General features: G+C 41.5%; 1 protein-coding gene across 1 annotated transcript in view; it reads left to right on the top strand.

Moving 5' to 3' along the window:
• Positions 1 to 12,771, top strand: part of STAG2 (STAG2 cohesin complex component) — a 65,420-nt gene extending 52,649 nt beyond the window's left edge. The window contains exons 24-34 of the mRNA XM_028716074.2: positions 409 to 583; positions 1,235 to 1,374; positions 1,735 to 1,836; positions 2,680 to 2,828; positions 3,698 to 3,826; positions 4,603 to 4,808; positions 6,378 to 6,567; positions 6,661 to 6,774; positions 7,825 to 7,951; positions 8,276 to 8,353; positions 10,603 to 12,771. Coding sequence (XP_028571907.1) covers positions 409 to 583; positions 1,235 to 1,374; positions 1,735 to 1,836; positions 2,680 to 2,828; positions 3,698 to 3,826; positions 4,603 to 4,808; positions 6,378 to 6,567; positions 6,661 to 6,774; positions 7,825 to 7,951; positions 8,276 to 8,353; positions 10,603 to 10,626 — 1,434 coding nt within the window. The 3' untranslated portion in view covers positions 10,627 to 12,771. The remainder of the gene's footprint in view (positions 1 to 408; positions 584 to 1,234; positions 1,375 to 1,734; positions 1,837 to 2,679; positions 2,829 to 3,697; positions 3,827 to 4,602; positions 4,809 to 6,377; positions 6,568 to 6,660; positions 6,775 to 7,824; positions 7,952 to 8,275; positions 8,354 to 10,602) is intronic.
• The last annotated feature ends 13,128 nt before the right edge of the window (positions 12,772 to 25,899 follow it).

Genomic DNA, 25,899 nt, shown 5'->3' with positions numbered 1-25,899 from the left:
TTTAGTAGAGCTCCTCAGAATAAAAGGTAAGCTGGGGGAAGGGACTGTTTCATTAGGTTTTTGTTTTGTTTTATTGGATGTCATTCTTTTGGTGTTTGAAAGGTTAATATTTAGATAAATGGGAAACTTAGTTGGATCCTTACTTTACAAGTTTAGCATATCATATCTCTGGTTGATGATGACTATAACTGTTTATTGGATTCCTTGCCACAATAATACAATCATACTAAAATCTGTTAATGCTTAAAATCGGAAGAATAAGGTGGGTCCTAAAACATCTCAGGTGTCAAAGGTCAGGGTCTTCATAATATGACAGACACAATCTAATGATGAGGTGGGAATTCCACATCTAACAGCCTGCAACAGAAAAATATATATATAATTATGGTTCTTTATCATTTTTTGCAGGCCTTTACAATTTTGTGTGACGTATTAATGATCTTCAGTCATCAGATTATGTCAGGAGGTCGTGACATCTTAGAGCCGCTAGTTTATACTCCTGACTCTTCATTGCAAGCTGAAATGTTGAGTTTTATTCTCGATCATGTCTTCATTGACCAGGATGATGATAACAACAGTGCAGGTATAAGGCTGTGAAATCATCTTCTAATCATATTGACAGAATCTGAATATGACCCAAAAGACTTGGGTTCTCCCTTAATCTACTAAATCACTGGCTTCCTCAGAATAGCTTGCCTATTTTCTTTTCTTATCACATGAGTTCTCAGCTGCAGTCTGAAGTGGTACAGTGAAGACACATGTTTATCACTTGAGTGGGAATTAGGCTCTGGCTTTCACCATATTTTCATCATTGCAGTCTAAATTGCAGTAACTCACGTTAGCTTAGAATATGTCATTTACAACAGTTAGAACTTTGTGGCCTTGCATTGTGTCCTGCTTTCAGTTACCTTTAAAAGATAGCTCTATGATTCCATGAAATACCAGTCTAAGTGTAAATTCTTGTAAAAAAGTTGGAAAGGGATCATACAAGGAATGAACAAAGAGAACTTAAATCAACTACCAAAACTATTCTGTGCTACGGTGTACTTAAAGTTTTATTTTCTTTTTAAAGATTGCCTTGTTAATACAGTGTAGCTGGCAAAGCATTTGGTAGTCACTTCTTTTTTCCTGCTGTCATAGGTTATTTTCAACAACATTTTCAGCAGTTGTTAATAAAGGTCCAGTTGTTGAGAATTGATTTTTTTAATGCTGTGCACCTTATTGCATTTCTTAGATGGACAGCAGGATGATGAAGCCAGTAAGATTGAAGCTTTGCACAAAAGAAGAAATTTGCTTGCAGCTTTTTGTAAACTTATTGTATATACAGTGGTGGAAATGAATACTGCTGCAGATATTTTTAAGCAATATATGAAGGTAATTCAGCATTTCTTATCTTCTGAAAATGGTGGGGTGGGGCTTTCATGTTAACTGGTTGCTGTCAGCTAGCATGTTCTCATTTTTCAAGTATTTTATATTTCCTTTTTATGTGTGGCTGTTAGACCATAAACAGTTCATATACTTGATTCATATTAGAATACATTGTTTTCCTTCTGTCTTGTATTGATAGAATGCATGTCTTGCCTGGGCCCTCGGAATGTCTTGTTAATTGTAGTTAAATGAAATATTTTAAAGTCCTTTTTTAGTATCTCTTCAATTGACTTCTTGACACTGTTAAGAAGTGACTGTTTGCTGTCAGCAAGTCAAGCTGTTCTGTGTGTTTTCTCTCCCTTATAGTATTACAATGATTATGGAGATATAATCAAAGAAACAATGAGTAAAACAAGGCAAATAGATAAAATCCAGTGTGCAAAGACTCTGATTCTCAGTTTACAACAGGTAAGTACTTACTCAATTAAAGTACCTGATCCCAGTGGTTGCTAAAAACAGACCTTTTTAAAATAAATTAGTGCAACTCAAGTTATAGGAGTAATTCTATTTATATCTGAGTCCATTGTTATGCCCATGAAGTTCTACGATACTTAATGCTAACTTTAATGAGCATTGACAATTAGGAAATTTCTGGGAACAAATCACATTTCATATGTTTGTGATTTCTCTCAAAGAGAAATTCAGTCACTTAAATGTATGCGAGTTTGCATGGGCCATGTGTTGGACTACCCTCACCTGAAGGAACAGGGTTTCCCATATGTTTCCCTCAGTCTGTAAATTAATGGGTTGAATAATATGTCAGCTTGCATCACCCTGCAGGCCATCAGACGATAATTCTGAAATACTTTAATAAATCCTTATTAATTAATATTAATGCCCAAGTTCATAATGTCCCAATTCATTAAGCACATTTCTTCTATGCTCTTCTTCACCTTGCATGTATTTTAGAACTAGTACTAAAACCACATTGCAAAAGGTTTAGCGAAAATAAGTTGACATACGGGTACGCACATTGTAAGCTTCAATCAAGTTTTGGGGGATGGAATTTAGCAGACAGAATGCTCTGTACACTTCATTGTATTGTTATAAGTAATACTTCCCTCTTTATAAACTTATATCTTGCTGGAGTGTAAGCAAAGTTATTCTTTTATGTTGAAAGACTAGCTCTTAAGATGGTTTTGGTTAAAGTTGGTAGAAGACGCTCATTTTGTAAGATTTGGGGAAATAGTCAGATTATGCATTAAATTATACAAAAGTTTATTAAGACTGAAAAATGCTTTCTTTATGCAGCTTTTCAATGAGATGATTCAAGAAAATGGGTATAACTTTGACAGATCATCACCAACTTTCAGTGGCATTAAGGAGTTAGCTCGACGTTTTGCTTTAACATTTGGACTCGATCAACTGAAAACAAGAGAAGCCATTGCTATGCTACACAAGTAATTGCTCCCATTTTTTGTGTTTTTTTTGTTTTTGTTTCGGAAAACACAAATGAGTTTTGAATTACTATTTAGCTTTTTGTGAATTTAATGTGTGATCAGTCTCACCATTTCTAGCAGATGGAAGGTCTAAAATAAATCGTATATTCAATTCTAGCCAATTCAGTCTTTGTGGTAGGGGTAGAACCTGTGGCGCAGAGGCCAAATATAACTCTCCAGGCATATGTGAACCTCAGTTTGAAAGATGCACCACCTATGTAACTTCCTGTAATTTAAGCAGTGCTATCACACAAACCCCTTGGAGGTCTGTGCATTTTACTCCATCTGCTGCACAATAGCTTGCTTTCTTCTAGCCTAGCTGGGCATATAAGAAAGTAGACCATGATATTTCTGAAGCTTTTTTTTTATTTTAAGGCTGTAGTTTAGTGGCAGAGCACCTGTTTTGCATGAAGAAGCTCTGAGGTTCAAGACCTAGCATCACCTTTGTTTTTCAGAGTTGGGCATCAGGCAGTGGGTAGACTTTCATAAAGCACTTTCATATGTGCACACAACACCAAAAAGAAAAGTGTCATACTTTGAATTTCCTGTATTCCATGAGAATACAAAAACAAATAGGAAAAATCCTTTTAGCTTCATTTAAAATGTTTAATTTTAATTGAGAACAATGTTTCATTCACAGTTGTAAAATACATGATTTGCAATATTTGAAATGTAAAAAATACTGTTTACCCTTTTGAAATATTTTTCTAGCATCAATTGTTTTGGAGCCTTTTCATCTCAAAGGGAAATCTTACTGTATGTTTTTCATTTTTTTGCCCTTTGTGAAAACTTATTTATAAGCGTTCACTTAAATTCTTAATTGTTTTCAGGGACGGCATAGAGTTTGCTTTTAAAGAGCCTAACCCTCAAGGTGAGAGCCATCCACCATTAAATCTGGCATTTCTTGATATATTGAGTGAGTTCTCATCCAAACTTCTCAGGCAAGACAAAAAAACAGTGTAAGTACATTCTTTATATTTGGATTTTCTTACAAGCTACATGGATGTCTTTTAAGTATCATCATTTGTTCTTTTAATAAATTTGTTCTGTAATATATTTCTCTGAGAATAGCTGTGCCGAATTGTTTCAGAATGTTGTGGGTGGACAAACTTTAGCACTGGGACGTAGTGCCTAAGTCTTCTTGTTGCTGTTTCAGACACTAGAATTAGGACAAAATATACATGTAGCTTGTCCATGATGTATGGAACAAGAATAGCTTTTACCAAAAATTCCAGAGGAGAATTTGATAGTAGCTCCAGAGCCAGCATTCCATTCCATTCCATTCTAGCTCTATGGGTCTGTTTGCTATTGCATTCCAGATTAGGGCCAACTCAACAGTCTTTTCTAACTTGATGCAGTCTGCTAGTGGGGTGCAGAATTATTATTACAATTAATATTACAATTATTATTATTAAATTTGTATACAACCCTTGATCCAAAGATCACAGTGTGGCTCATAACATAAAAATACCAAATGAGAACACAAAATACATAATAACCCAAAACCAAAATGAGCAGATGTAAGAATGGCTAGAGTTTGTGTTGACAAAAGCAATAGATGGAAATGGCTGCTAGCTGTTTTGTTATTGCAGGGAGAATTGCTGCTTAAATGCTATTTCTGTCTTTAGACCTTTGAATTTAAAAGTTTTAGAGAACTGTGCCATTACTTTTGATATTCTTATGTTAAATATATATCCAGTGTGTTTTAGTAATAATTTATTGTTCCTTCTTAAAGGTACGTATATCTGGAGAAGTTCATGACTTTTCAGATGTCTCTCCGAAGAGAAGATGTGTGGCTTCCACTCATGTCTTACAGGAACTCTTTGCTAGCTGGGGGTGATGACGATACTATGTCAGTCATTAGTGGAATCAGTAATCGAGGGTCTACAGTAAGGAACAAAAAAACAAAACCAGCTACAGGGAAGCGGAAACTACCAGAAGGTTTGTATTTTTAATTTTTCCATTCCAGCATGTTTGGCTTTCAACTTGAGAAGTGCTAAAATGTAAACTGTAGTACAGTTCCTGATTTCATTTAATGTGAAGGCCTCTCACAAAACCTTAGCTATTTGTTACTGTTAATAAGAAAGCTTTCAGCTTAATTTGGTCTTAGTGAAAACAATATATTTATTGTACTCCAAACCACTGACTTGTGTGACCCTGCCTCCCTTCGTGGTTTTCTGAAACCATGGTTGCTGTTTTGTGACTTCTGACAGATCTTGGGCAAACTTTTGTTAGGGCCAGAAAGGGATTTCCATGAGTTGAAGCGGTTTTGCAGATGCATGTTTTGCAGGCAAGGCTGGGTTAGCATGAAACATATTTTCCCTGTAGTAAACAAGGAAAGGGAGGGAACCACCTATCAGTGGTGGTGGGGATGAATGACTCTATGCCACATTCCTGATAGCCATATAATTTTAGGGAGTGGTAATTGGAGCCATATAATTTTAGGAAGTGGTAATTGGATTTTCTGCATTGAGTCTATGCCTGTTGATTCTTTTTTCCTGCAGTACAGGAGGGGACCATCCGGTGAGTTGCTCCAGAAGTCAGGTGGAGCTAGTGTGCCTACTAAGTGGGAATGAGATGTTGTTATTTGTGTTGAGGTCTACTTCCCAGTCTGTGCAACCACACTAGCTCTTTTTCTTCCTTTGACTTTCTTGGGGTTACTGACAAGGGGGACACTTAAAAAAGAAGAAAGGAACTCAATAAAGAGACAAAGACTTTTTCTTTTGGAGGTAACCAGTACAGGCAGCACTGCCTAGCAAGTACAGTGCTTCCAGCCCAGAAGTCTTTTTGGAGGGAGGCAGGGGCAAAGGAGGGAAGCGCTCAGACCTACAGAAAGCAAAGGGTTGAGCAGCTAATGTGGTAGGCCTATTCCTCCAATCAATCTGTCCCCTGGCATTTGTTCCTGATGACCCAAAGCCTCCTGAAATGAGGTTTCCCTGCATTCATCAGGGACGTTGTGCCAATCCAGGATTGGACAGTGGTAGGTCAGAAGCTGGGAGTGGCTAGCACAGATTGTCTCACTCACCCATGATTAACCAGGCCTTTACTCTGAATTTGGCAGATTGTTTTGGTGAGCAGCCCTGTAGCATACCAGCTGCAGGAAGGACCCAGCTGCTTTCTCTACATCCTAAAGAGTGTGCTCTGGGTCCAATGGCTTCACACAGGTCAATCACAGTGGCAGCAGCGGGGGGCTCATCTGGGGAGCCCATAGCAAGCACCCAGTCACAGAAGAGTTTAAGCAGCTGTGCCTCAGGACAGTTAAGACTCCAAGACTGGGCAAGAGATTCCAAGATATATAGAATATATTAATAAGCATCCTTGAGGGAAGTACCCTATCTGAGAAAGGTGGTCATTAACGTGAAAGTAGTTTGCTTTGTACAAAATGATAGTTTCTTGCCAGGGTATTTTATCAGTGCACTGTACTCATAGAGACATGACCTATATCACTGCAGTTTTGTTTAGTTGTTTTAGTTAAGGGTTTTGAGTTCTAAAGCTGTTTTATCTCTCTAGCTGAGGAAAGCAGCAGTAGCGACAGCATGTGGATGAACAGGGAGCAGACAATGCACACACCTGTCATGATGCAGACGCCGCAACTCACTTCCACCATCATGAGGGAGCCCAAAAGATTGCGGCCTGAAGAAAGCTACATGGGTGTCTATCCAATGCAGCCTGAACACCACCAACCTCCACTCGATTACAAGTATATACACGCTTCTCTCCTTTGTGCTTTGCTGCTACTACTGAAATATTTGGTCTGCCCTTCTTTTAAAATCTTGTTTATTCTTCTTTCAAGTACGCAGGTAACATGGATGTTAGCTCAAAGGCAGCAGGAAGAAGTAGCGAGACAGCAGCAGGAGAGAGCAGCCATGAACTACGTGAAGCTGAGAACCAACCTGCAGCATGCCATGTAAGCTCAAGCAACAGTTGCCTATATATAATGTTTCTTATTCTTCGCTAGTATGTTTTGTCCTTGGGTTTACATTATTTATCTCTTAATTGTAGTCCATGTGCCTTGATACATCTGGCCAAAATCTATAGAACTCTGAAACTAGCTTACTTTGGGGGTTTAGTCTCAAGTTTCTCACATGAACTTTCCCAATGCCACACAGCAAAGCGCCTTTGAAATTGGTGGAGTTTCTAGTACAACAACAACAACAACAACAATATTATTATTATTAATGCCACCTGACTGGGTTGCATAAAATCACAGTAAACATCAAATGTTTAAAATGTTTCATTCTTTTGGAACAGCTGTTCTCAACCCATTCATTCTGCCCTGCGTACCTGAATGATAAGCAAGGGGTGCAGTGTTTGCCACATTGTACATAAATTTATATCAACAGAACTAGCTAGCTTGCCAGGGGATGGGGTGGGGGATAAGGAGGAATTGCAATTGCACTAGTTCCAGAGCCATAGCAGGATATAGATGGGAAGACAAATGAGAATACAATGTGAACTGTGCTCAAGGAATATTTGTCTTTGGCTGGAGCCCTGGGCAGTCATTTCATGTGGTGCAAGCCTTTGAATGCAGCCATCATCTTAAAAGAGTTGCTGAATCCCTTCTCATAGTTAGTTAAATTATGTGCCTGCATATAAGGAGGGCAAAGCACTAGCACTCCTGATGCTTTCTGAAGTCACTTACACTTTAGAAACTGCTAGTGTTGGGTCTTGATGCAAACTGTATATTTGAGATTGTTCTTAATTTATGTTTCAAACATACATATTGGTGAAAGGCTAGGCATTGTTCACATTTATTTATTACATTTTTAGTTGTTTCATTCTCTGAGTGACTTTTTTTGAGATAAACATTTGAGAGCTTTCAATAGTCAAGAGTTTTTATTGCCAGTGCTTACTTTCTGTAAGTAACTTGATGGCAAATGCCAATGGATTTTTTTATATAACAGTTATATGTATTACACGACTAAGTTAAAATTCTGTATTAATATTTAAATATCAGTCGACGTGGCACAAGTCTAATGGAGGATGACGAGGAGCCAATTGTGGAAGATGTGATGATGTCATCAGAAGGGCGCATTGAAGATCTCAATGAAGGCATGGATTTCGATACCATGGACATAGATTTAGTAAGAAAAATGAATTACTGCTATCTTAAAGCTTTTCCGCTGCTGTATCTGTCTTCATAAGATGGCTATAGCATTGCACTGATTCTGCCACAGCAGGTTTTAGGACTCTGCTGCAAATGTTGCTTTTGTGGTAACTAAATCTGGATGCACCATTTCTTTGTCTAGTACGTCAACTAAATTAAATGTTAACAGATCTCTAGATTTTATTCACTGGCTGACACATTTTAAATAAAACTCGTAGAAGTATGTGTATTAATTTTAGACGGTCTAAGCAGATTGCATAAATAAACATCCAAATATGATGATACTTGGTTTGCTTTTCAGCCACCATCAAAGAACAGGAGAGAGAGAACGGAGCTAAAGCCAGATTTCTTTGATCCTGCTTCAATCATGGATGAATCTGTAAGTGTGATATGACAAGCTGGGTAATGTATTTAATTGCAATATTTGATGATCTACAAATTAGTTTGTCAGGGCAAACATCACTTCCTCCTTGGCAGCTGTGATAAGGACCTTCTCCTTGGCTCAGAGCTTGGAAGGTGCTAGCACATAAATTCTGCATTCATTTCAGAAGTACTCCCAGTTGAGCCTGAAGGTTGCCATGAAATGGGCTGCCCCTTCCTCCTGAGTTTGTAGCTAGTAGGGGAATTGTTCCTGACCTCTAGTTACAGTTCTAGTGCCCCTGAAGCTCATAGTGAGATGAGCACAGAATCACAAATTTTGACTACTCATTAAAATGGACCCATTAAAATAGAAAAAAAGTTACAATAAAAAATAAGAGACTAAACACCACTTTCCAATGTAAAAACAAATGTATTACAGTCATACCTCGGGATAAATACGCTTCAGGATAAATATTTTCGGGTTGTGCTCTACGGTGACCCGGAAGTAACGGAAGATTTTTTTGTAGGCAGCTGTAATCTTGGGTCCCCCAAATGCACTGCTTAAAGTCAACACCATGCATTTGAGGGGTTTAAGATAGCAGCGACCTGCTGCGTATGGCAAATGAACATCTCTCTTACAAAAGTGCCATTGCCTTCCATTCTGGGGAGCATGGGGATAGGTAGGATTGAGGCAGGGGTGGATTGGTGTCACAGCGGATTGGTGCCAAAGTGGAAGGTGCACCAAGGAATGCTGGCCTAGAGTAAATCAGTCAGTTCCTTTTGCTTGAATTGGAGAAGTAGCAGCATTTTATCAATTGCACCACAAGATGGCAGTAGATACTAAATTATTTGATCAAAAAGTCTTGTGGTAGCTGTAAGTACAGCTTCTGAAGAAGTGTGCATGCACACGAAAGCTTATACCAAAAACAAACTTAGTTGGTCTCTAAGGTGCTACAGGACAATTTTTTTATATATTTTGATATATACGGTAACCAACACGGCTACCTACTTGAATGTGAATACATAGTTTTTAGAAATAGAACTTTTTAGAACTTTGGCTTTTAATTTCAGAAGGAAACAATAACCTTTACTAGACTTCTTTTTACTTTTCCTTCCAAGCCATAAGTTCTATTTCATTGTTCTTCTAGCATAGGCACCTGAAAGGGAAACAACTGGTAGATAAAGAAATGCACGTTGATTCAAAGTTTACCCTTGCTTTCTCTAAACATAAATATTTTTTAGTACAGTTCTAATAATTCTAATGGGGACGCGGGTGGCGCTGTGGCTAAAAGCCTCAGCGCCTAGGGTTTGCCAATCGAAAGGTCGGCGGTTCGAATCCCCGCGGCGGGGTGCGCTCCCGTTGCTCGGTCCCAGCACCTGCCAACCTAGCAGTTCGAAAGCACCTCCGGGTGCAAGTAGATAAATAGGGACCACTTACTAGCGGGAAGGTAAACGGCGTTTCCGTGTGCTGCTCTGGCTCGCTGGCCACGTGACCCGGAAGTGTCTCCGGACAGCGCTGGCCCCCGGCCTCTAGAGTGAGATGGGCGCACAACCCCAGAGTCTGTCAAGACTGGCTCGTACGGGCAGGGGTACCTTTACCTTTACCTAATAATTCTAATGTAACCACAGTTGGAAAAATGAAAAGTCTTCACTTCTAGTGACCTGCTTTCTGTATTCTACAGATTCATGTTAAATATTGTCTTTGTGTTCTCAACCCAATTGAAATTATTTGCATTACATTTCTTCTGCATGTAGCTGAAATATGTTGCAGCTTAAATATGAATAAGCTGCATTACCCTCTGGATTTGCAGTTCTTTATATATTTCCACTAACCCAATTTCATCATGCGGAAAAGAGAAAAAGTTGCAATGCTCTATTTTCTACTTAGTGGGACTCCCTGCTTCAGGCTAAACTCCCTCAGGGGAAAGAGGTTGGGGGCATCATGCCCAAAGCAGGTGGGACCAGCGCCCAAAGTGTCCCAAGGCCAAAATGTACACACAAACTCAACCCCATTCTCTCTTTCCACTCTGATTGGCTTGCACTGAGAAAGAGTTCCCCAGATAGGGCAAGCAGCGATTTAGCATCTACACTTGGGCTCCCCTTTCTCAGTGGATGTTGTATGATAAGAGGCCTGGCAGACAGCTTCACACTGCTGGTGTATACACTAAAAGTATTTTCTGTTTATAGATATTAACTGCTGTAGACACTGGTGAAAAAAAAAAATTACAACCTGATCTCAATTTCATACATTTCCCCCCTCTCTTCTAGGTTCTTGGGGTATCAATGTTTTAATTCCAGTACAACCGATAACACCATGCTGAAGTTGTTTTCTAATGTGGAAGAGATTTTTAAAATAAAAAACATGTGGTAGATACAGCGATATTCTAAATAAGATTTTTTCTCTAAGGAGAATGATGTGCTTACAAGATCCAGTACATTTAAGAGGCAGTTTTGTTTGCCTGAAACATAAAGGACAAGTAAACAACTTGAGGATAAGCTACAGTTTCTGTTGGCAAACCAGTATTTTATTTATGTAATATTAGTTTATTTCCAAATCATAGTAAATAATCACTTTTTTGAAATTCGTAGCTGTTGGATAGGGGCTTGGTGCATTTTCAAGCCCTCCTCTTTATGATTTTTCTGATAGAATTCAAATAATCATGACTTATTCTAGATTACTGTTGAAATTATGAGCTGAAATGATGGGATGGTTCCGAGAATTATTGAATTGTTGGAAGGGACTTGAAGCATTTTCAGCAAATGCTATAAATTTTGGTCAACTGAAGCATTGGTTAACTTACAATAATCATAGAGAGAAATAAACTTACAAGCTGATTGTTTTACTCAAAAGCTATTTTAGGACCTAAAATGCCCAAGCCTCCCAAAACTTGCTTATTGCATATTCATGAAATACTCAGAAACCATAAACTGCCAGAAAGCACTGAGATCAATCCTGCTTACCCATTTATGACCCTGAGAGTTTGCTTGTCCTTTAAGAAAAATGTAATGTTGTGAAATTCCTTCCAGTAGTGCCACTGTATTTTGTCTCCAAATAAAGAAGCTTATTGTAGTATGTTTGCAGAAAAAAAAAATCTAAACAAAAAATATACAGCTTATTAGAGTGTGGGAATAGGGGTCTAAATTCTAAATAAAATAAATATATATATATAAATATACATACATATATATATATATATATAAATTGGTGCTGATTTTATAATTGCGCAGTTTGTTTAGTTTTTTCTTACTTTTAAATTCCAACTTAAAAATTATGAGGTTTCAGAAATATATTGAAAGTTTAACAATGTTTAAAAATAGATGAGCATGAAAACTCATGCTTTAAAAATGATTTTTAATTTTGTATTTTATATTGGTTTATCTATCTCTGTCTTTGCAAGCAGTCTTCAGGTTAATACTTCTAACAGGTTACAGTACATTTCCTCTGTATGTAAATTAAATTGGATAATAGAATTCATCAATTCCCCCCATAATATTCTTTGAAAGCTAAGCTTTAAATTTCATTTCATGACTTTTTCACAATTAAATTTAACCATTCTAAATAAAAACATGGATCTATGCCATTTTGACATCAACTCACTGCAAGGCTTAGGCAGCTACACATCACTTTAAAGGAAATGTTAACTTATATTACATATGTATATTTTTTGTCAGTTGTCTCTCAGCTCTTGAGGTATATAATTTCTAATCATTCCATGCGCCTTAAAATGCTTGCAATACAATAACTTCCTCAGATAAGCAAATATTTTTAAAAAGGCCTCTTATTCACTCAAAAAATCAAATTGTGGGCTGTGGTAGCCATAAACCATAGGTTTTCTAAAGTATCGTGATGACATAATTATTTTGAAAAATCATGGGTTAATGAACACACGGAGCCAATCTGCCTAGCTTCATACTATCATGTCTAAAAACGTACTGCCTATATTTCCCCCCTTCTCCACACCACTGCATTTAAATAGAACTGCTGAAAGGACTGTATATATGATTTAAACTTAAGCTGATTTTTTTCTTACTCTTGAAGGAGTGTTTCTTTGTGAAAGCAGTTCTTACAGCTTTATGTTTTCAAACTAAAAATGTTTTATATATTTACCTTAACCTGTTGTCCTCCACATTCTATTGTCCTAATTGTACTGTTTTCTGATTTGTATTTATGTCTTGAGACAAGTAACTTTTTGAATAAAAATAAACCTACAGTATGTTGTAAGTTTGATCTTTTTGAATCAAGGGTAGAGGAGAAAATAAAAAAGAGTATGAATGGTGCAAATGTTATGTTTATAAAAATTAAAGCTTTTTCCATGTCTTTTGCGTTTTTGTCTCAGAATTGGGATAATGTATGGAAAATGCACTGTTTTATATTTGTAATAAATTGTACAAGTTTTTAAAATGTGAATAAAGCACTAATTGGGTTAATAATTTAAAGTAGAGATGTTATGCAATGATGATTGGTGTAAACATTTCTTTAACTGAATATAAGTTTGTGTTTCCTCCCCACCCCACCCCCATTCTTCTACCTGCCCGAATTGTAATTGTATTTATCAAGCTCATCAAGAGAAAATAATTTTTAGGGATATAAGCTGTTCTCTGGTGTTCATTAAAGTTGTTGAAAGTCCAAGCTCTGCAGAAGCCCTAGCACCTGTATTAAGTTGGTCTGATTTAAACTGTTCTGATTCTGTGTTGCTACTGTAATTGTGGGCATATGCATACAATCTTATCAAAACTTAATAATGATCGATGTTGCATTCTGATGCACACTTACTTGAAAATAAGAACCAATAGCAAAGATTTCTAAGAATGTATAGGTACTATCCATTGAAATCAGTGGGATTTAAGTTTCCATTGTTTCCAGTGAGACCTTGTATAACTGACATCTATCCATAATACATGACACAAGATGAATCACATATATACACATATACGTGCATAATATTGTATGCCGCCTTTCCATAGTTCCATATTCAAGACTGCTTACAACCTTATCAAAACTTAATAATGATCGATGTTGCATTCTGATGCACACTTACTTGAAAATAAGAACCAATAGCAAAGATTTCTAAGAATGTATAGGTACTATCCATTGAAATCAGTGGGATTTAAGTTTCCATTGTTTCCAGTGAGACCTTGTATAACTGACATCTATCCATAATACATGACACAAGATGAATCACATATATACACATATACGTGCATAATATTGTATGCCGCCTTTCCATAGTTCCATATTCAAGACTGCTTACAACCTAAAAAAATACATAACTGCAACATGGCAAAAGTGGCCATAAACAATAAAAAGACATCAAAAAATACACAACCAAGCTGAACAATTTCCAGCTAAATCACAAGATGTAAAATAATGGCACAAAAAAACAACAGCAGCACCCCCTATCCCCAAAAAACACCCCAGCCCAAGAGTCTGTTCATCAGCCTCAGTTTTTGTAGTTGTAGTCAGGCCTCTTCCCTACCAGGCCAAGTCGAAAAAGCTTGGAAGACAAGATGGTCTCAAGACTTGTTCCATCTGTTTTTCACCTTGGATAGCTAGCCTGAGAGCTTTTGGAGTTTGTAACAAGCTACTCTGCTATATCAAGACTGGGGGGAAACTTCTTCACACTACAGGATTTGACAGATTACAAATTTCCAAACGATTTTACTGTTTACATGGATGGAGTCACATAAATGTACTTTCTGAATTAACGTAATCCACCTGCAGTTCTGATTTCAGTGCCAGTTTCCCAGAATTTGGTACACACCTCATTTTTCATATATGATTTACCTGAGATTCCTGCATTGCAGCGGGTTGAACTAGATTACCCTCAGGATCACTTCCAACTCTGGAATCCTGTGATTCCATTTGACACCTCAAGCAGCTTCTATACAAAACATGTCTAGTGTCCTGTCATAGCTGCCCTATTTGCATAAAGCATACCAAAACAACTGGGTGTGATGCGTATGCAGTTTTAGTGGCCCAGCTTAACACTGCATGTAGAGATTCTCTTCTGCAATAAAGTAATGGCAAGTTTCTCTTGATGTGCCAATTTTCAATTCGCTGGCTGCACATTGTGGAGCTGGGGGTCAGCATTCCTGCAGTACGTTTTCCACTTGCATGTTACTGACAGCCTCCAGCAGGCGCAAGACATTTTACCACTGAGGGAGAATGGTGCCTCTCCCGTTGTTACTTATGGGTGCTTTTTAATACAATGAAAACAACAGGGAAGAGTCACCTCTTCTTTGCCTCCTGCCTTCTCCACAGCCCCACCAACATACTGAGTCATTTTGGGTAAATTTGCATGGTCCTTGCAAACAAGGCAGACACAAGAATGCCACTGTGAAGAAGATTGCTACATGCCTAGAGGCAGCAGGCAGTGGAGTGGCTAGCATAGTGCAGGCATAGCAGCAGGACCAATCCAACACTCTCACTGCCTTGCCCCCTTGACAGTAGCACATAGCCTTCATGACTAGTACTTGATAGCCTTAACCATAGAATCTTAAAATTGTGGAGTTGGAACGGACTGTAAGGGTCATCTAGTCCAACTCCCTGCAATGCAGGAATCTTCTGCTCAACATGGGGTTTGTACTCAAAACCCTGAGATTAAGAGTCATTCTCTACCCACTGAGCTTGTCTACTCTTGAAGTCCAAGCTGGAGACCACCACTACATTCTAAGGCACTGAATTCCACTGTGTCCATCCTGTTCACATCTCTGCTTAGGAAAAAGAGTCTAAAGACCACTCTGAGACTGGAAAACCACTGCTTCTTGCAATAAACTATGCTGGGTTAGATTGGTGGTGGCTAGTCTGTGTGGATCTCCGGAAATAGTTGGACATTTAGACACATGAATCCCAGCCAGGGCCAATAGGCAGGGACTACAGGAGTTGTCCAGCAACACAGTCCTCAACAGTTTTGGGGAATCCATCACAGTAATTTGCAGGTTGTCCCTCTAAGAGTGAGAGCTCGGAAATCTCCAAATCTTAGCCCTCATCAGCATTTAACTCAAATTTTAAGCAGCACTTGCGTTTTCTATAAATAACATTAAAAACCCTTGCCATTTATGAGTAAAACAATAAACCAGACCTGCTTCCCAAAATCTGTTTTCATTACTTATTTCATTACTTCTAAACGGAAAACTTACAGATTCACAGCCATTATGCCCTCCCCGAATAAGCGATTACCTGACTGCTACCTTCTCTACAAGCAGTCAATTTGTAAATGTTTACATGAGCACAACTCCTCCCCATTCAAGGCTGCAGTCCTAGCCCTGCTTATGTGGAAGTTGCCCCGTTAACTTCCTTTACTTCTGAGTAAGCACGGCTAGAACTGCGTTGTTGCTTCTTTAATAAAGTCGCAAAGATACTGGTGGCATTTTAAAATTTAGCAAATGCATTGTGCCACAGGCTTTTGTGGACCATTTCTGTAAAGTGCACTTGACAAAGCAGGGACATGAAATAGTAAATAGGTTAGGCTGTAATCCTACGGCAATGTACCTGGGAGTAAGTCCCATTGAACTCAGCAGGACTTCTGCGTAGGAAGGTGCTGTCAAGTGACACCTGAATTCCAACCACTCCATAACACAGATAGTTAATAAAAACCATACTAAAAGGAACATTTAATCACATGTCAGTTGCATGTTTCCATGCTGGATTGGAAAAGGACCAAATTGGCTAAGGAGAGAAAAAAAAGAAAATTCAAACTGGAACATTTTAAACAGTTCTTAGCTTTCGTTTCACAACCATGAATTCACATGGCAGGTACAACCTCACGTTAAATGACAGCCTTTGATAAACGTTAAATCCTGGTTCCCAAGTCGTCAGTAATGATTTTAAAAAAGGGAATATATTTCTAACTACTGCAGGGGAGAATCGGAGAATAGTCCATAATTTTGATGCTTAGGAAAAGCAGAATGGGGAAAGCAGAAAGAGATGTGTTATTTAAAATGCTGCGCGCGCGCGCGCGCTGCTTTTAGTTCAAGGCTGGGGGGGATGCGGATGGGGAGGAGAGATCTAGTTCTGCAGCCACAAAACTGCTCTTTGCCCACTGATTCAGTGGATCCAAAAACAAAACCCCAGGTAGCGAGGAGGCTGACTTGGTTGCGGGATCTCTCTCCCCCAAGTTCCTCTCCCGAAGCGATCCGATGCTCAGCGTTCGTCCCCGATTTCCGATAGGGAAGTGAAACTTTTTCTTATTTGTGCTTTAAAAACAAAAGTACGTAACCGAAACGTAGGATATGAAGGGGCTGCTATCCTCAGCAAGCGCGCTGGCTAGGAAGCCCGCCTAATTGCAGCGAGGAAGGGTTGCTTCCGAGTAGACCTCGCTGGTCAGTGTTACCCAGGCAGCGAGAGCACATGCGCTTTGTAAAAAGAATCGATGGTGGCAGTTTATTTAATAGTCTGGGGTGATACGAGAGATCATCCAGCCGAAACCCCCAGACATCCTGAATAGGGTAAGCCCCACATCAGAGAGCAGCGCCCCAGAATCCTTTGGAGCTCTGAAAGCCAACTTTAATGATGTTATACAAGGAGGTGTTTTTTAAACACGCCTTAGAGATTTATTTATTGCGTTTCTATCCCACCTGAGCTCAAGATGGCGCATTGCTCTCTTTTTCCACAAAGGTTTGTGGTTGGGCTGAGAGGAAATGACTAGCCCAAGGTCACCCCGTAATCTTCATGGCGGAGTGGGGATTCGAACCCTGATCCTGTTCCAACACTCTAAACCACACCACCACGCGGAAACGGTCAGTTGTTGGACGTGGAATTGCACAGGCGGTGATTTATTTTTCCAAGTGCCGTGAGTTAATAAAAACCTCCACTGAAAAGGTGTGTTCTTGGGAAATTCTCCTGCGCAAACGCCTCGGAGGACCCGAGAACTGCCCCGTGGATTGTGCCCTCAAATCACCAATAAATGAATGGAATCGGATGCGTCTTTTCCTCCCTCCCCACAACGCTCCGCTCAGAAACTGCCACGCGTTTCTCTCTGCTTGACTGGTCCTGCGATTGACTGGTTTATGCTATTGCATAAACCTGGTTCCTTTGAAACTGCAAAGCTTTCAAACAAAGCAAAGGTCGGCGCAACTGGGTTAGGTCGATCTTCGCCTGTCCCCATCCGCGCCCCCCCCCCCCGCTCTGAAGCAAGCCCCACTGAGCATTGAGGGAGCCAATCAGAGCAGCGAGGAGAAGCCCACAAGGCAGGAGAGGGGGAAGAAAAAGCAACCTTCCAAGCCAGCGAGAAAGGGAGAGTGCACATGCTTGCCCAGGTGGTGACAAATCGCCCCTTCTCCCGCATTGACGTTTTCTCTTACTCAAATTTAAAGAGCGCTCCGACAAGGAGAGTTAAAGTTCTGCCTGGAAATGAGGGGGGTGGGGGTGGAAATGTGTGCACAAGCCCTAAACTAGGGATGGCCCTACTTCTACTTCACCTGCACGCACACATAGCCCCCGCGCACCTAAACGCCTTCTCAAGGCATTGCTGTACCTTCCACAGCTGCTTTTCCCAGGCTCCAGCAACAGGAACCCACGAAAGCGCACAAGCCCCAGCCCCTTGGCGAGCTTTCTCCCGCTCACAAAAGCCCCTGGTGCTGGCAGGAGCTAGGAGCGGGGCAGTGGGTGTGCGCGCTTCAGACTCTAGCTCTCCAAAAACAGCGAGTAAACCTAGAGCGCCCCGCAGTGGCTTTGGCTACAGTAGCCGCTCCAACTGCAGCACCAGTTTCGTGAGAGGTGGCGAGGCAACCCAGGAACCAAGAGACTGACTGCTGTTTTGGGCAAGAATCCGGGGGGGGGGGCAAGAGGAGAAATATTCTCACCACCCACATCTACCCACTCACTCCTGCTGGCCTTGCACCTGTTGAGCCTTTCAAGCCAGCCCTAGCAGCTGAGAGAAGCAGCAGTCTTGTGACCTGTACCTGCATCTCCTAGCTGCAACACCAGCTACAAAGCAAAGAAGGGTAAAATGAATTGAACGCTGCTGAGGGTTTGTGATCAAGCCTACTTAGTGGCAATGAAGGCAGCAAAGAAGACATGCTTTAGTGCCTCCATTCATGGGCATAGCCAGGCTTTATGTTAGTGGGGGCAGAAACTCAGTTAAGTATTTTTATTGATTTACTTTATTGGGGGGGGGCAGCTGTCCCTGCTCCACCTTAGGCTATGTCCATGCCCCAAATCTTGAGGGACTGGGTCATGCTAGGCCTCCCTACAGTGGTGGCAGGCCTTGCCAGGCCTCACTGCCTCCTCCTGACACACTTGAAGTCACATGTATGTGTTGTACATTTGACATCAGATGCATGTGACTAGCCTCCCCAATGTCTCGTGGAACTCGGCACTTCTGGCCACCCTGCAGAGATTTCTGGGTAGCATGGGGCCATTTATGGTCTGGCCCAAAGGAAGCAGCAAAACCAATGGTAGCTCACTGTAACTTGTTGACAAAGCATTTTGAAGACTAAATCACTTGCATCTGGTGAGACCTTATCTCTGATGTTACGCAGAGGGGGCTACGTGGCACTGCTTTGTCCTGTTGGATGAATTTCAGTAAGGCCCAAGGACACAAACATAGCGCTTGGATCGGTCAGAGTGACCGGTTGTGTTCTGAACCCTTTGCCCTCTTGGCTGATAAAAACTAGCGGGGAGGAGACAGCTGGCTCGGCCAAGGAGGTGATTAATGTTTTCTTGTGAGAGGAGGTGGTTCCTGCTTGCTTGAAGGATGCAGCGATAAGACCACTCCTTAGGAAACCCTCCCTGTATTTGGAAAATCTAAGCAATTTCTGGCAAGGTTCTTAAGCAGGTGGTCATGGACCAGATCCAGGCTCTGTTGGATGAAGCCAATTTTATAGATGCATTTCAATTGGATTTTAGGGACAGAACCTGCTTTGGTCGTTCTTTAGAATGACCTCTGTCAGGAGAGACATGTGTCCCTGTTAATTCTTGACTTTTGATACCATTGACCTTTCTGGAGTGGCTGCCTGAGTTAGGGATAGGCAGTACCACTTTGTACCCAGTCCTCCTTGGATGTTCACTTCCAGAGGGTAAAGCTTGGGGAGTGTTCGGCCCCATGGAGCTTTCAATATGGGCTTTCTCAGGGTTTGATTTTGTCCTCTATATTGTTCAACATCTATGTGAAACTGCTGAGTAGGGACATCCAGAGTTTTTGGAGTACATTGTCAGCAATATGTTGATGACACACAGCTCTACTTCTCCTTTACATCTTCAGGTGTGATGATGGATATGAAGGACCATTGTCTTGCCTCAGTGATGGATTTGATGAGAGCCAACAAACCGAAGCTCAATCCATATAAGACCAAGGCACTGTTAGTGGGTGGCTCCCTAGACCAGATGGGTGGGATGTTGCCTGCTCTTGATGGGGTTACACTTCCTCTGAAGGAGCAGGTACATAGTTAAGAATCTTTCTGGATCATTTGCTGTCTCTTGAGGCTCTAGTGGCCACAATGGCGTAGAATGCTTTCTATTAACTTTGGTTGGTGGCCCAGCTGTGACCCTATCTGGACAGGGAGAGCCTAACTACTGCTCTCTATGCTCTGGTAACCTCTAGGTTAGATTAGTGCAACATGTTATATATGGGGTTGCCTTTGGAGATAGTTGGAAACTTCAGCTGGTGCAGAATTTGGCAGCCCAATTGTTCACCGAGGCAAGATGGTTTAAACATATAACACCAATCTTGGCCTGGCTGCACTGGCTGCCAATTAGTGTCCTTGTCCAATTCAAAGTTTTGGTTTTTACCTATAAAGCCTTAAACATTTCAGAATCGCAAAACTTCAAGGACCGCCTTTCCCCATATGAACTACCCCATGAGAAGTCTGGAAGCACATGAGAATGGGTCTTTTCTGCAGTGGCTCCCTGTTTGTGTAATGCTCTTCCCAGGGAGGCTTGCTTGGCACTTTCATTACATATCTTTAGGTGCCAGGTGAAGACATTCCTTTTCCTCCCAGGTCTTTGGCTGATTTAACAATCTGTGGACTTTTAAACTGTGTTTGGGTCTGTGTAATTTTGTTTTTGTTTGTTATTATGGTATGTTTTATATTGCAAACTGCCCTGCGCTCTTTGGATGAAGAGCAGTATAGACATTATAATAATAATAATAATAATAATAATAATAATAATAATAATAATAATAATAAAAAAACACTCCTTGGAACCCAGATCTGCCACTGTGGATCCTGCAGGTGGACCAGCTGTGAGCTGGTACAGGCAAGCTTCCTGTGTGCGATGCCTCTATTCATGTGGTGAATGCTGCTAAATACTAAGGCTGGCAGAGGAAAACTTTCGTTTCCTGTTGCAGTTTTAATAACCGGCTTATTTCCCCTGCCCCATATCTGGTACCATGTCTTTTTGAAACAGGATCTTTGGTTTGAGGAATGGGCAAGCACATGAGTTTATTTCTTCTTCTTCTTCTTTGTATACAAAAGAGAGCCACTGCCAGTGTAGACCAGGGGTGACCAACCAATGGCCCTTAAGATGCTGCAAGGCAGGGGTGTTTGTTTGTTTATTAAATTTCTATCGCACCCTTCCTCCCAAAGGAGGCAAGCAATCACGCAGGCAATAAACCAAGTAGAATATCTAAAAGCAGGTCCAGTACACATGCAGTCTGGGAAAGGTCTTCAGTAGGCAGACACACAAAAAAAGAAAACAGATGGCAGCAGCCTAAGATTTAATAGGAGGGATTTCCAATGGGTCGTTACCAAGACACTAAATTCCTACATTATATGGAATGGACCTCCTCCTAACATGACATCTGCAGGAGCTTCTCACCCACAGAGCAATTGCCTGGGCAACACAGGGAGCCACCACTAGCCACCACTGAGGACTGCATGCTGGCTTCATAAACGCCTGATTGTTGCCCCATGTACACCTTTCCATGTTGAAGGATAGGATCCCAAGCACACTTACTAGAGATACATTACATGTGTGCTGATGGGATAAGGGGTTCAATACTGGACTGGTGGAAAGGACTCAAGGAATGCTAACGGCCCACACAATACTTAACTTGCCGGGCGCTTGCAACCCATGCTACACCACTGTTGGTTAGTTATATAAGGGGCAATCTTTCAGGTATCCCAGTCCCAAGGTGTATAGGATAATGGGAGTTCTGGTGCAACAACAGCTGGAGGTTTTCCAGAGGTCACTAACCCTTGCTCCATAAAGTCTGTTAAGTGTTGGTTTTCCCATCCCCTGAACAGATTTTAAAGGAGTGCAACAATTAGGACACCTGTTCCATGAGACATGGGTGGTGCTGTGGTCTAAACCACAGAGCCTAGGGCTTGCCGATCAGAAGGTTGGCAGTTTGAATCCCTGTGAAGGGGTGAGCTCCCGTTGCTCGGTCCCAGCTCCTGCAAACCTAGCAGTTCGAAAGCACATCAAAGTGCAAGTAGATAAATAGGTACCACTCCGGCGGGAAGGTAAACGGTGTTTCTGTGCACTGCTCTGGTTTTGTCAGAAGCTGCTTAGTCATGCTGGCCACATGACCAGGAAAAACTGTCTGCAGACAAATGTCAGCTCCCTTGGCCAGTAAAGCGAGATGAGCGCTGCAACCCCAGAGTCATCCGTGACTGGACTTAATGGTTAGGGGCCCCTTTACCTTTACCATTGTTCCATATAGTATTTTTTTAAATTAAAAAATCAGTTTTTGTAAGGCAGAGGGGAAAACACTTCAGTCCTCCAGATGTTGCCTGGAATACAATTCTCTCGGTCCCTGCTGGGATCAACATCTGGAGAGCACTGTATTTCCCATTCCTGCTAGATAGAAATTGAAGATATTTTTTTTTTAAAAATGCATCTTTCTCTAGTTAACCAGCAGATGGCATACATGAGTTAAAAAACCCCCTGAATAGTATGACTTTAGAACCATTCTGAATGATTAAAATCTTTCAAGTATTTGTACTTTCCAGAGGAAATTTCCAGCTAGTCTTCTGCAGCAAAAACAACAAAGGGTTGTATCTAATGCTACTCCTACTCAGTAATTATGTCAGAGATGTCCATTAACTTCAATAGGTCTACTCTGAGTAGGATTAGCATTACAAACACCCCAAAGCAGGCATGGCCAAACTTGGCCCTCCAGCTGTTTTGGGACTACAATTCCCATCATCCCTGACCACTGGTCCTGTTAGCTAGGTATGATGGGAGTTGTAGTCCCAAAACAGCTGGTGGGCTGAGTTTGGGGATGCCTGCCCCAAAGGGTCTTATGGCTGGTCATTCATAGCACAGACATCTTGGCATTGGTAAGCCCATTAACATATTGAGTGTGATTAAATTAAAACAAAACAAAATCATAGCCACAGTTCAACCCACTATTAATCCCTTCTGAGTCATAAGTGAAAGCAACGGACCTATTGAAGGTTTCATGCTGCAGTCTCACTGTGACTGGGGTCACCAAAGTCTCTTTTCCTGTTTGCCCACCCACTTTCTGCCCCCTTTTAATTTTTTTTTATTTAAATTGCCAATCACAGAAAGCTGAATGTGCACAAGTTAAATGCGCACAAGCTGCAGGTCTACTGTAATACAACTAAAACATCTCAGACAGTATAGTTGCGACTGGACACAGAGAAAAGGTAAATCCAAACACAAGAGTTTGTATAAATGATATATTATTTCATGTGGCATATTCAATTACATATTACATTTGTAAACATTGTTCTGCCATTTAAATGCACAAGTCCATTGTCATAATCTCCATGTCTAAGGGAGGGCATGGCTCAGAGTCTTCCCCATAAGTGCCATATTTTTAAGAGCTTGAGTCATGTTAGAGCTCTTGTCAGGGAGAGGAGAGAGAACTTTCATTTCGTAATGAGAAAGCGATCTGATCCATGTTTACTTAGCAGTAAACGGCAGCTGTGTTAATTGAGGTTTACTGCACTGTAAGTGTGCATAGAACTTTAGCACCTCAGGACCAAAATGGGGTATCTGATTGGCTTTACAGCACCACGGGACTGCTCTGCAATGACAGTAGACCATCGTGGATCAATAGGATGAAGTTTGAAACCTGTAGCCATGTGGACCAGTAAGGAAAGGTTTTGAACCCTCAGCCAAACAGGGTATTCAATTGGCTTTACCAGGTCATGTGACCCCCTCTACCATGACGGTAGGCCATCATGGACCAATAGGGAAAGGTTTTGAACTCTCTAGCCAATTGGGGAAAGGGGAAAGGAGGACATGAGTCAAAACAGGGTATCTGATTGGCTTTACAGGGTCATGGGGATCCCTCTACGATGACAGTAGGCCCACTGGCGGAGGAAGAGGAGTGCGGGGGGAGCGCACCACCCCCGGCAGCGCAATCCCGGTGGGGTGCCATCGTGGCTCCCCCCCCTGCCCATGCTTGGTGCCACGCCCCTGGGACGCGTGCCACACCCCTGGGACGTGCATCAGCCCCCCCGCCTGCTCTCTGCCCCCCCCCCCCAGTGCTGGAGCATGAAGCTCCACCACTGAGTAGGACATCATGGACAAAGGCTTTGCAAATGTTCTGAACACCCTAGCCATGTGGATCCATAGGTTGAGGGATAATTTTATAAGCTTCTACCATGCTGCCTCTTCCTCATCTTTTCTTTAAACTTAAAAGCCCCAGATGCTGCAACACTTCTTCACAGGGCAGCCGCTCCATCCCCTTGACTGTTTAGGTTACCCTTTTTTTGAACACCACATTATCCTTTTTTCTTCTTCACCTGAGCTTGTAGATAGGGCAGTGGGTTGGGCAATGCAGAATGCAAATACTTACAAGTCCTTAGAGAAAAATGAATGAAGAACTGAACCACCAGAAATAAAATATCTCTGAGTCAAGGAAAGCAGCAACAAAAAAAGGGGAAAGAAAACAGCACACTGAAATGAATAATAATTTTTATTATATGACAGCATGGTGGCATTTTTTCATCTTGGGAGGGAGGTGTTGTGTTCCCCCATTTCATACATATTTCAGACTCACATACCTCAACACGTACTTGCAGAGGAGGGACTAGATTTCATGGAATTGTAGAGGTGAAAGGGACCCTGAGAACCATCTATTCCAACCCCCCCCCCCAAAATGCAGGAATATGCAGCTGTCCCATACAGGGACTGAACCTGCAACCTCAATGCAGCGCTGCAGAATGCCCAATGCTGCAATGCTAGGCCAGATGCTCTCCAGCAATGCATGGTGGGAAAGTAATGTTGAGGGGGGCAGCGGACAGGGCAGGAAAGGCTGTCTTCCTGAGTCCCTTCTAATTCCTGGCTCCAACAAGAATCCAACTTCTGGAATAGCCAGGCCAGTTTCTTGGCAGTGGCCTAAGTATGGGTTGTTAAGGTAACAAAGGAAGTGGTTCTGTGCTAGAAAGCAAATGGGTGAGCCCTGCTCCCTCAACAATCTGGTAGTTAGAAAGACAAAAGGTCAGAGTTATATGAGAGAGCTAGAAGCTAGACACAGGCAGAACCCAGAGAGAGAGAGAGAGAGAGAGACATGCTTGATTTCTGTTGGGATCCAAGCTACGGCCATGGGAGAAGCAAGGCCTTCTTAGGGTGTTAATGCTGTGAGCCCCTACATCCGAGGCTCAGGCAGTATGGATATATGAGTAAATGAACCTAAATACACCACAGTCTTTGCTGTCCCTCATTTTGAGGAATCTGAACTCTTGGCAAGTGCCTGGAACCCCTGGGATCTCACATTGCTTGGAGATTGGGGTGGTTTGCAATGGTAAAAATGGCAGCCTCCTGGTGCTGAGTGTTTTTTGGTTCCCATGAGATATGCCCCCTCCCCCGGAATGTTGACATCTGCCTGACTGCCAATCAGCAATTGGGGGAGTGTTGCTGCTGACTGGCAGTGCCCAAGTCCTGGTTTCAGTGGGGCCTGTCAGGATACATCTACCCTGGCACTCACCAGGTGCTGCCACAGGGTCTGGATTATAAGTAGCCTGGTTGAGACCCTGGAGAGCTAAAGCTAGCAGGGGCCAGACCAGATAGCACTTACCTCCCGGTCCAACCCAGTCACTTGCACAGAGGGGAGTGCAAGTGAGCCAGCCTCTAGAGATGGAATGCTTGCAAACAGCAATGTGTATTGGCCAAAACAGGGTGCTGATATTCTAGTGGTACTGGTGGTGGGGTTCAGGAAATGGTCCTTTTGATTGCCTCTGTGTGCAAGGCTGCATGCAGAAGTTCCATCCTGGTGGTAATGACTGTGGAGGTAGAGCTGTCCTGCTGGATTGGGTGTTAAGTTTTATGGGATGCAACGAAGAGTGGATAGAACTAAGTGAGATGGATCAGTGGGAGTATAAGGCAGTGCCATATATTTTGTTCTAGTAGCTCGTCATATAACGCTAGAATTCTGCACACATTGATTAGAGGAAAATTTCATGCACGTGTACAGAGGCTTAAACCAGTGTTGTTTGTCTTGGCATTAAGAGTTCCATTTAACAGAAAGAGCTACTCTTATATGGTTAATATTGATTCAGACCGAAAGGGATGAATATGTAACTCATCTGAAGATGTTATGAGGTTAGTGTTTATAGGCACAGGAAGAATAATTAATTCCAGGAAATGGAACATAAAAGATCAGGGATGAGTCAGGCTGCTTTGTGAAGCATACTTAGCTTTTGAGG

The sequence above is a fragment of the Podarcis muralis genome, chromosome Z, assembly GCF_964188315.1.
Source record: "Podarcis muralis chromosome Z, rPodMur119.hap1.1, whole genome shotgun sequence".
Classification (NCBI taxonomy): domain Eukaryota; kingdom Metazoa; phylum Chordata; class Lepidosauria; order Squamata; family Lacertidae; genus Podarcis; species Podarcis muralis.
The sequence above is the reverse complement of the archived record's forward strand: the minus strand, read 5'-3'. Positions and strand labels throughout refer to the sequence as shown.